The 12,020-nt window shown below is 42.3% G+C and overlaps 1 protein-coding gene across 1 annotated transcript in view; it reads right to left on the reverse strand.

The window, feature by feature from the left end:
* si:dkey-174m14.3 (uncharacterized protein LOC563117 homolog) overlaps window positions 1-5,912 on the reverse strand; it is a 28,162-nt gene extending 22,250 nt beyond the window's left edge. The window contains exons 1-2 of the mRNA XM_031322041.2: window positions 4,935-5,912; window positions 1,052-1,089 (exon numbers count right to left, since the gene is read on the reverse strand). Coding sequence (XP_031177901.2) covers window positions 1,052-1,089; window positions 4,935-5,825 — 929 coding nt within the window. The 5' untranslated portion in view covers window positions 5,826-5,912. The remainder of the gene's footprint in view (window positions 1-1,051; window positions 1,090-4,934) is intronic.
* Window positions 5,913-12,020: the final 6,108 nt, after the last annotated feature.

Raw genomic sequence — 12,020 nt, forward strand, 5'->3', positions numbered from 1 at the left:
AATCAGAAAGGTGTGTGAGCACTTGTAATTTTGTAATGAGCTCATTAAAGTCTGTTTATGCAGGCATGTGAGGGCATCAGTTTGATTTCATCTAAGCCTTGTGTGCACGTTTGAGACGGTCAGGTTAATTTAAATACATACAAACTCCTTGATTAAAGCTAGTATTGATTAGCTGTTCATAGTGGTAAATCAGTGCTGTCATACAGAGTGATTCATCAGTGCTATAGGTGCATTTCAACAGGTGACTGTCTGAAATCATGCAGAAGCAGATGTATAAGACTCAAGGATGGACATTTTTACTGACATAACACATTCAAGACTAATTTAAAAACCCTCTTGATTGATCCTGTATAAAGCTGTTACAGTAACGCCACATTCGCTGCAGTGAATTTTTTTGGCGAAGAGATTCCCTGCGTACAACCACCAGCTTTGTTCTGCAATAAAAACACTATTTTATCTTTGGCAAACTATCAGAAAAACAAATCATTCCTAACAGCACTGCATAAATACACAGAGAACACGAACTGACACTGTGAGTGCAGCCACATCACATACAGATGAGCACATTATATACACATATTCACACAGACACAACCAAGCCAGCTTTGTAATCCAAATCAAAGATGCAAACGATGAAGCAGTACCTTCCGCTCACGCAGAGCTTCATCCTGGAGACCGAGAGATAACAATCCTGGCGCCTGAGCCTCACCGGGGAAATGGAGAAAACCCCCCTCTATATGCTATCTGGATTGGCTTACCCAGCTCTCCCTTAAAGCTCAGAGAAACCCCACCACATGCACACCACTCCAACACCACTGCTGCCACCTCCAACACCACCACGCCACTCCAACAGCAGCAGCAGAGCCAGGAGGGAAGACAGAGGGAGTGAGGGAGAGAGACTGCAAGAGTGGAAAGACAGAGAGGAAGAGTGGGAGGGAAGGAGCTCAAAGGAAGAAGACAGGGAGAAAGCGGGGGCGTGTTGATGGAGCGCTAAAAGATATGTGCAGAGAGGGAGAAAGAGAGAGATGGAGAGAGGGAGGGAGAAGCTCACCTGATAGTGTCTATGTTGTTCATATCTTCGTCAGGCACCTAAAGGAAATGACAGCATGTTAGTGGAGGGGACCCATGAAACTGGTCCTGGAGCTGCCAAGTAGATCATCGCCGCAGCACAAACAGAAACAAAACATACATATTCAGTAGGCACGCTCTCTGTTTCCCCCTCTGTTTTTGTTTATGTTTCTTTCCCCCCCCCCTCCCCCCTCCTCTCATCCCTGCTCCCTCATGTGCTCCTCTCCCTCCACTCCATCTCTGCTCGTGATAAAGCCCTCATCGGGCTGTCTGCACTACATCTGCGCTTCCTTGAGGTGAGAAGAGAACAATCATATCATAGCAAGAGTATGAGAGGAGAGAGTGAGAAAGAGAGGGGAAGAAAGGAAGGAGGGGAGGGGAGGAAGTGCGGAAACCTCCATTGCAGCCAGACTGCAGATACATGGCAAGCCCCCCCCACGAGGGATACTGGCAGCAACTCAATATCCTTGTCTAGGTGCTGAATCGGAAAAAGAAAATAGAAAGAGGGAGAGATGGAGAAGAGGAGGGGGTGTGGAAAGAGATAGAGAAAGGAGGGAGAGGAGGAGGGGAGGTGAGGGGGAACAGGTGGTCCAATCTGTTGAATCCTATATCTCAAGTCCCAGGCTGTTAGGGAGAATACGTTTTATATGTCTGCTGCTGGCCCTTTTTCTGAAGGTAATGAATTATGCATTATTCCCCCAGTATTCTAATCTCCATTCAGATTTAGGGTGCAGGCCTGCTCGAGTGTGGCATCCATGCTGCTAAGTTATTATGTTTCATGATTTGGGGGTGGGGGGAGGGGGGAATGCTGGTAAGTACGTTTAACCATCAGTAGTTAGGGGAGGGATTCATGCACGTCCTCTAGTGTCATTAATGAAGGGAGCAAGCATTGCAAAGACATTATTTGATCCAGATCTCGATTGGGAAACATAACCGTGTCAGAATACCAACAAAAACATGCTTTTAAGCCGGGGTTTGAGTCTGAGTTTGCATCTTCAGCGAGTGCACAGCTGAAGGTTGCGTGCCTGTGAAGAATGTTTTGTTACTGCGCTTGCACAAGTACAAGGACTCCTGTAAGGGAATGAAACTTTGCAGCTACAGGCACACACACACAAACACACACACACACACACACACACACACACACGCACGCACGCACATGTACACGCACACACACACACACACACACACACACACACACACACACACACTACACCGAGATGAACACCAACAGGCTTACATGCCTGCCTCTCTCAGCCCCCACACCGCCCACCTTTTTTCAAGCAGTTGCTAAGGTGACAGCAAAGGCTGAATTTTAATCAGACAATAAATTAAGGCAATGTGATCTTCTCCTTTATTATTAAATGGCAGCGGTGCCACTTTCGGAGATCTGTCAAGTATGTTTTGGCTTCGGAGAGAAACACTGACAGACAAATTAAAACTCTTCATAAACAGTGCAATCACTTGTTTAGAGATTGTCCAGGGAATGCAAAACAAAGTGATATTTGAGTTGAATAATGCGTTTTATGCTTTTCAGTAACTAAAATAATACATTTTCAAAATAAGAGAAGGATAGCCAGATGGATTATCATCTACCACTCAGATGAATGTCATGCTGAGCCTGCAAATACACTCACTTCTGATGCAGTTATTTCTAAATGAGCCTTCAGGCCTGTCTTCCTGTAACACGCTGCTGGAAGTCTGGGGAAACCACCGGTTGCTATTACTGAAGAAAAACAGTCGTTTAAACAGGTTCTTTGCATCCACAGCCATTTTAGCAAGGTTATGTCTCAAGTTGAGTAAGTGATGGATGTCACCCAATAAATGCTAGTGAGGGGGCTGAGTCAGTAAATGACTGCATTGTTCAGTTTGATTGTGTGGAGGAGCTGCTGATGGGCAGAATGCTAATGAGCACGCACCCATAAAAGCCTGTTCAGTGGTCAGCAGAAAGCCCCTCTCCTATGCACATTTACAGACATAATCATTATCATTATCATCAAAATCATCATCATCATCATCATCATCATCATCATCAACTTGTAGATCAGCAATATATATAATAAGTTTAAATTTGTTTTGTGTTTTCATAAAGACAAATAAGTGTTAAAGGGGACATATATCATAAAAAACTCACTTTTTCAGTACTTGTGCACAAACATTTGGGTATCTGGAGTGCCAACCAAGCCACAAACTGTGAAATATGACAACCCAGTCAGTTTTTTGTGGGCTGCAGATCAGAAAACATCAGATTTAAAAAGCCATTCAGATTTGGCTCCACTTTTAATGTCACATGCAGGCTCATTAAAATATACTGCCACCCATGTGAGTATCTCCACCAACGGCTTGAGAACTACCTATGCAAAGATGCAATATATTTTTCTTGAAAGCCAATTAGAGCTGACTGGGCTTTTCAGGAGAGGGGCTTAAAGAGTCAGGCACTAAAATGGAGCGTTTTAGACAGAGATTAGTCTACATCCACGACGTTCCACTTCCGGGATTGCTCCGGTGCCGCAGGAAATTCCACCGGATGCATGTCTTTTCGCCGATGTCCGTTTCCTTCTGCTTTCTTTGTGTTGTAATTCTAAACTCTGGTGGATTTATGAGGACTATGGTTAACTGCTCCTCAGATCTCTGCAGGGTAAATTGAGACAGCTAACTATCTGTCCAATCTGAGTTTTCTGTTGCACGACTAAAACAACTTTGAACGCACATGTTCCACCAAAACAAGTTCCTTCCCGAGGCTATTTTGCAGCAGTTCCGTGCGGAGCCCATGATGACTGTGATCAGTTTAAAGAAATGCCAATAAACCAGAGCACGTTTTTCTCCCGTCCCAGAATGCTGTGTGGACAAGCCAGACTGGCAAAGCGAGACTACTAGACAGAGAGGAAATACAGGTATATTCAGACATGACAAAATTAATATTGTTGTTTTTTAACATTTAAGCATGTAAACATGTTCTAGTAGAATCCCAAAATACAAGTATGAACCTGAAAATGAGCTGACCTGATACATCTTCTTTAATTCTTAAGCTAAGTTACTCCAAACTTTTCATCTCTTAAAATATTATTAAAGTGTCAATATATAATGTTTTGGTCATTTAGAGGCATTGGAAACAAGCTGTAAACACAACCTTTTAAGATGAAATTATGAACTAGTTGCCCATTTACTCATCCAGCAGATATAGAGCAACATTAGCATTCATTTGGAGTTGTTTTTCCAGCCACCTGACAAATGCATATCCAATATTCACACTCCTTTTAGCTCTGTTTTATTGAACATGCTCCACTACCACCACTTCACCAGCTCGTACATGTGTGCAAGTATACAATTGGGGATAAAGGCTTGAATGTGTACTGTACGTGTGATATGTCAACCGTATTTGTTTTGTGTATTTGTATACACACATTTATGTTTTTTCTTGTGAGACGTGAACATAAGCAGTTTGTGAAAACAAATTTCTCTCCTGGGACAATAAAGACTATGTTTTAGTTCATTAATTCTATATATATATATATATATATATATACATACATATCTTCGTATCTATCACTTTTTAAATGAATTTGTGTTATTGCTGTATGGATTATTTATTGTATGATGTTGTTAAAAGCTTGATGAAAACAAAACCTCATAGACTGCATTAGACAAAGAACTATTAACTTCATGACTTGCCTATTTTTCCTGTACCTCTTTATGCTCTGAATAATAGAGTAGAAAAACCCAGAACAACTGACTCAAATCATCCAAAGACTTGATTTATTCAGGCATCACTTCAAACTCTGTGAGAAACAATTTCCTCTCCAATCATAGCATATGTTCCAAAGCCTGGCTTTGATTAAAGACTGGGATGACTTTTGATCACTCACCATGTTGATGCCCCTGGGCGGAGAGGCAGATTTGTAGGGGTATCTGGGGAAGTCACAATGAAACTCCGGAAAGGGACTCCTCATTTCAAACCCTTGGCAGAACTGTGGAGGAGGTGGAATCACGTCTATCTCCAGCTGTGGCAGTGTCTGGACTTTTATCTCCAGGTCCTGTCGCTCATCATCCCTCCTCGCAGTAGTTTCCGTATTCAGATGGGGAGTCTGCTCATCTTGGGTCTTCTTCTGCTCGAGTAAAGAGCCGTGCTGTTGGGCCATTGAGCAGGGCAGCCTGGGGCTCCACTGTGTCGCCACTTGAATATCGTCTTCAGGCTGAGGTGGAGTTGTGGTGCTGAAGCTGGAGGGAAAGACTGGTTTCCCAAATACCTGCAGGCTGTTTGGGTCAAGCACGTTGGATGTCACCTCATTCAGGAACTGTGAAAACTTCACTTTGGCTTTGAGCTTCTGCTCCAGCAGACACTGTAGTTGTACACTTTTAGCACTGGTGTGGGTCTGTGCAGAGCCCCTCCCCTGACACAGGCCACCCCTCTCTGGCCAGGCGCGGAATTTGTTGTGGTCGCTGCCTCCATCCTGCTCTGCCTGTGGATGAGCTCTGCCATGAGGCCCTCTGGAAGGACATTCTGCAAGCTTCCCCCACCTTCTCTCCTCTCTCTGTCGAGTTTGAAACGCTTCCTGGCTTTGCTTCTTGATAAAGCTGTGCAGGAGGCAGGTCACCCCTGAGCTCCAGCTGTACAAGCTGCCGGTGCCATTGCTGCTGGGACTGCTGCCTCCTGGGCTACTGTTGGGGGCACTTGGGAAGGATGGCTGGCTAGGGGAGGACAGGCTATATGAGCGGCCTATCAGCTCCTCCAGCCAGACCTGATCGCTGTTAAACATGAGAGCTCCGGAGGGGGCCCAAGATGTTGGCGATGGCTGGCCCTGCTTTGCTCTGCCTCTCTGGGAGAGGATACAGGCTGTGGTGCTTGTCTCGTCCATCGGCTACATGGATGTGTTCTTTCTCTAATTGTTGCAACTGACAGATGATCCATGGTCCAGTGGACAGCCCCAAATTTAAAGAGTTCTACCCCAACCCTGTCTCATTATTGTGCAAGGCTGACCTAGAAGAGATCCAATACATTTCACTCTAGGCGGAACAGATGGCCTCCTTTAGTGCCAGAATAACTCCCTGCTACGCCAGGCAAGGACATCCATGACTTAAAATTTAATGCAGATAATTAAGGAGACATCCTATTAGGTCAGTCTAACAAAACTATCACTAATTGTTTCAATATTTGTCCACAAACACCATAATATCCTCCTTTGCAGAGACGTTCTGAGGCCAAAGACAGGGAATATAACAGTTTCTCTGCTGTTAATCTGCAGAACCTTCAGGTTCGGGTTTAATGAGAGGGAATTTTAGCACAATCGCAGCAAGTGTCTGAGCAGAGCTTACTCTGAGGGTGCTGTTCTTAATTAGACTGTCTATTGATAGCAGAGCAGGCAAAGCTTTTTCAGCTTTTTCCAGGTCAGTGCTTGTAGAAGAGCATTGATCCAACAGAGCACACGGCTGCTGACACACAGCCTAATGGACGGACTTGTTTAGTAATGGATTACGGTAATCTTATCAATATCTCTCATTAACAGAACAGTGGTGCTGTACTGTATGTTTGAAATGGACTTTCTATTGTGGAATAATGGTTAGCTCTCTCCCCCCTGTCTCCTGTCTTTATACTAAGCTAAGAGTTTCCTGGATCTAGCTACACACTTAATGCAAAAACATACTTAATGCAAACAAACAAAAAAGTTTCCCCAAAATGTCAAACTATTTATTTATGGAAATAAGGTATTACATATTAATTAATATCTATTCATGTTCTTATTGATAATTCCACAATCTAAAATCTCTTTCTATTTCAAAAGCACGGTGTATTTTTTTTCATAAGCATGACTATTTTGTTAAAGATATTGATACAATCACCAATAAACCCTTACTCAACCAGACTGCTAAGCTAATTACCTCCTGGCTGCAGCTCCATACTTGGTATTGATCTTCTAGATCTAACTCTCAGTGAGAAAGTGAATAAGCATATTTCCCAAAATTTCGAACTATTCTTTTAAACTACAGACACTGAATATATTTGTTTTAATTCGGTATCATAGTGATATTTTTCTTTCCTTTTGTAGTTTGCTAACCTAACTGGCCATGGCTGCTGTTACAGTTTCACAGTTTGTGGGGCTTCGGTATCTTCTCCTAATTCTTATCTCTCTCTCTCTCTTCTTATTTAATCATCTCCTGATATGTATGCAATCTGTAACATGAAGACAGCTTTCACATACTGAAGTGTGTATTCATATGGGCATACCGTAGCTCAAATGTTCATCAATATTCAGGTGGTTGCATAATTGCATTGACGACACCTCTGCTAGTCTTTACACAGGAGGAGTGAAAGAGAGCGGGATTGGCAAGTAAGTGAAAGCAGTTTGACAGAAATGAAATGCCACATCCCACACCAGGTCAGGTGGAGTCTCCTTAATGTAAGACCCTTATCAAAAGCATATGTTAAAATGAATGCTTGTACACAATATGGACTGGAAATTGCAGGCTTGTTAGTCTTCTAGAATATGCAACAGGAGAAACTACCAAGTGCAACATTTAGCATTTCAACTTGTGATATGTGTAACAATGAATAATAGTCTTCCATTATTCCACCACAAAAAAAACACTGCAAAGATGTATTAACCGTAATCTATTTAACATTCCAAGCAATTATGATCTATTTAGATTTCTGAGCGTAAGACCACAGAGGAGACCTTCAACTTGTCCTACCTACCTACAGTCTTTCACAGAGTCTTTCACTTGGATCAGACAGCGTTAATATACTGTATAGTATCTTGTCATGCAGGAGCCAGACTGTTTCCGTCCCCAGGGTTATCATTATCGCCGCATAGGTTTGAGCCATGACTGGGTGGCCTGCTGTGCGCATGCGTTCCTCTAGACTTGGGCCCCACACCCCGGCTGCTTTAGCCCAGCCAGCTCACAGGACACCCAAGGGGCCACCCTGTCTGGTACCAGGGAGGAGCACCAAGCCTTCAGCACAAAGACATACAGTATCTCTATATCATTTTGTCTCCACTCCATCCTGTTTCCGTTCTTGGCCTCTCCATTGTGCTGCCATTTCTTACCATTTTCAGACTTTCCAGACAGGCCCAGGTCTCTTCTATGATGAATGTCTTTAATAATCTCTTTTCAATCTCAGGAGGAGGAGAGGGGTGGGAGCCAATTTAGAACTATCACCCTGACGGGAGAGACTGTCAGCCTATGGCTGCCCAGAGGTAATGGTGCTGAAATGTATTCCTGCTACAAGCGCAGAGGTGGAGATAATTGGTGATGCTTGCTTGCTCAGTGGTTGTGTTGAGATTTCCCTCACTAGCTAGTTGTGTCCCTGCCTGTCTGGGCTGAGCCTCTGCAGGAGCCACAGTTTCTACGTCCCTTACTAAGCCTGCAGAGCAGACTTAATGCCACAGCTGATCAGCTCTGGCCATGAAGAAGTATGGCCGCTCAGCTGTTACTATGGCAGTGTGTTTTGTCTCTACTCGGCCTGCCCTTCTCATCAGATCAGCTCTCTCAACTGTCAACACAGATCATGCTAAACACTGGACAGACAGGAGGTCAGTTTGATGCTCCTCAAAATGACCAAAGCCACTTTAACTTGTGGATGAATTACAGCAAAAAAAACCTAGCATGGAATATATATTAAAGATGGCAGTGACAGAGAGCAGGCCGATCCCTTCCACACAGGGCAGATAAATCTAAAACACTGGAAGAAAAAGTAATTTTCTAGTTCCACTCTGCGCCATTTATTGTTTTTACCCTACAAAACTGATATAATGTGTCAGTGAATGAATAGCTTAAATGAGCAGACCAGAATGCCAGACCTTAAACTTAAAGTAACATGCTATCAGCAGGAACACTGCCTCTCTCTGCTGCTCGCTGTTTAAAGCATTTTCAGAGAATCACTTAACCTGTTTCCATCTTTAGGTCTGCATATTGGATATTCGGGTATGGAGCTTACTAACTGTGTCTCGTACCTTAGCCGAGCCTGTCAATAACGGCTAACAGGTGCACCTGTGAAAAGCCAAGATGAGGAAACAGCGTCTCATCAGATGCAGCATCAGTAATCCATCTCATGCAGAGACACTGTCTTGTCAATGACCTGTGGGGTCGCTTTCAGAGAACCACACTGTGCAATCAAATGAGAATGGGATAAATTGAATAAAGGCCAGCTCATTCTGGAGGTGTAGAGAGATTTCCTGGGATCCCTGCAGAACACACAGTAAGGTGTGCAATAACATCAGTCAGACGGCAATTACAGAAGCACATAATGCATACCACAAGGGCGATGAGCATCTGTTTCAAACAGGAAGCCTATTTGAACAGACAAAACCAGTTCAATCTTTACAAAGCATCAACCAACAGCTCTGTGCTGGATAAAATACTTCAGGAATCTCAACTCTACTGTAGATTTACAACACTTTAATCTACAGTATGGCTTTACTTCTTGTTGGTTTGGAGTGGATGTACCCAGGATAATATTTCTATAAGGATGTGCTACTCGAGAGAGGGACCAACTGACCTCAATACATGTCATTATCATACCACAGTTTTCTGTCAACAGAGCCTGTCATATCACTGAGTGTGTGCTCCACCAACTCAGTCACACAGCAAATGGTCACTGTAGCATCGTGCATCAGATTCACTGAGTTGTTATCACACGAGTGTTGACTGTTGACAGACTTTATGATTGAACAGATAAAGAAGTAAGCGCCACCTACAGAAATCCCTAACTTCAACAACAGAAACTCAACAGAAAACGACATCATGGTAGTAGCTTCTCTGTGCTTTCTGGGAAGTGCAGTCCAGGTACACCTAGCTTAAACTAATGCAGTCTAACACAACAGTCCTTCAGGGCTAACGTCAGCATGCTAAGATAGATAGATAGATAGATAGATAGATAGATAGATAGATAGATAGATAGATGTAGACACAGAAATTTGTCTTGCAATACAAGCTCCAACAATTACAACACAATAACAACCTGAAGACAAAAAGCTAAAAACATGTAGGCATTAAGGCATTAAAAACATAAATAATTAATTAATATGAGGGGGGCCCAGCCCTGCAAGAGGGGTCATAAATAAAGTTACCACAGTTATTACAATTCATCCTGAGGGGAACATGTTTGCCTGCACCATATTTCATGGCAATTCATCCAATAGTTGACAACATATCATCCTGGACACAGTGTATATCTGTTGTATTTCAGTTGTTGAGACATTTCACTAAACCGAAAATGTTATGTGGCGCTAAAAGTTGTTGAGATATTTCAGTATGGATGGAAGTGGTGGAAGAACAAACCAATAGTGCCATAGAGTCACGCCACCAGCATGACTAAAAACAACCTGAGCCTGTCCTCCATGTGAACAATTGACAAAGCTTATGTACATCCATGTGTAAAGCTACAGTTTATTAAAAAGATATCAATTTACATTTAATAAATGTTCCCAAGATATTCAGTATGCATGTATCCAGACACCCACCAAGGTAATGTTGGCCCACATAAATTCCTTTCACAAAACATCTACCTACAAGTTTCTGGCCGCCAACCAAGGAAACATATTTAGAGCAAATTGCTTGTCAAGAAGATAAATGCAGCAGCAGAGTATGAGAGTACTGTTTCCACGCTTATGTTTCGGTAACTTTTCTTGTGGCGTCCGTCCTCTCTCTCTCTCTCTCTCTCTCTCTCTCTCTCTCTCTCTCTCTCTCTCTCTCTCTCTCTCTCTCACACACACACACACACACACACACACACACACACACACACACAGAAAGGGTGCCAATTATAGTAACTCTGTGATGAGGTTTCTCATACTGAGTCCCATGCTACCTTTGCCTCTAAGCCTTTGTTATTAATTATATCTTCAACAAGCCTACACAGTTCTTCTGGTGTCAGCACCCAGTATCCATGGCAACAGCCAGTTGGTCCCGGCTCTCAGGGATGCATACACACACTCTGCTGCCTGACAAAAACGTGCCTCGCTGTAAAGATACTCTACTGACAAGATGAATAACTCAACTGTAGAAAAATATCATAAAAATATAATAAATCCTGCCCCTATAGCATTAAGCTTTAAGCCCAACAAGCTTCTCCTCATCATAGTCTCGAGGCAGGAAACAATATCCACTGCCATTACTATAGTGACCAAATTGTTTAAAGTGCCTGTTGCTAAAAGATTGGGGGAAAAAACCTGTGACGCATCTCAGAAATAAACAGCAAACTGTAAAGATACTCCAATATAATTGGCTGATGCAGACATACACAACTCCTGTTAAATTAAATAAATACAACAGTAATATACTTGTTAAAAGTTGTAATTGCAATGAAAAATCAATACAAGCATTGTTAAAAAATCAAGTTGCTAAATCCAAACATTTCACCAATACAAATTACACAAGTTAAATAGAATAAAGAAGGCAAGGCAATCCCAAAAATCTGTCCCTCCTGTATACCCAGAATGCAGTGGTTGATTTTAGCTCAAGTACTGTACTTAAATAAAACTTTGAGGTATTTTATCACTTCATATTTCTAATCCACCACATGCCCGAGGGAAATATTGTAATGTTGACACACTACATTTATGATAGATATAGTTACTTTTAACGTTTCAAGGGGGCCCAAATAGACACTGCTTTTGAGGTCACAAGCCAAACTGTTAATTTATGACTTGAACGTATTTTAAAAGCTCATATGTTTTTCGAAGTAAAATCAAATAAATGTCACATCATGAATGTATAGTGGTGAAGTAAAAAGTACAATATTTCTCTTCTGAAATGTAGTGGAGTGTAGAAGTATACAATGGAAATACTCAAGTAAAGAACCTCCACATATGATCTTATAAAATATGATACATTTGAATAATGTATAATATTTTATAAGATCATATACCAAACAGTATATACAATTGTTGAATTAGCTCCACCTCATCTAGCATGTAAAATTAAATACTTAACTACACAACAGCAGGGAAAATCCA

Source organism: Sander lucioperca, chromosome 19 (assembly GCF_008315115.2).
Source record: "Sander lucioperca isolate FBNREF2018 chromosome 19, SLUC_FBN_1.2, whole genome shotgun sequence".
Classification (NCBI taxonomy): domain Eukaryota; kingdom Metazoa; phylum Chordata; class Actinopteri; order Perciformes; family Percidae; genus Sander; species Sander lucioperca.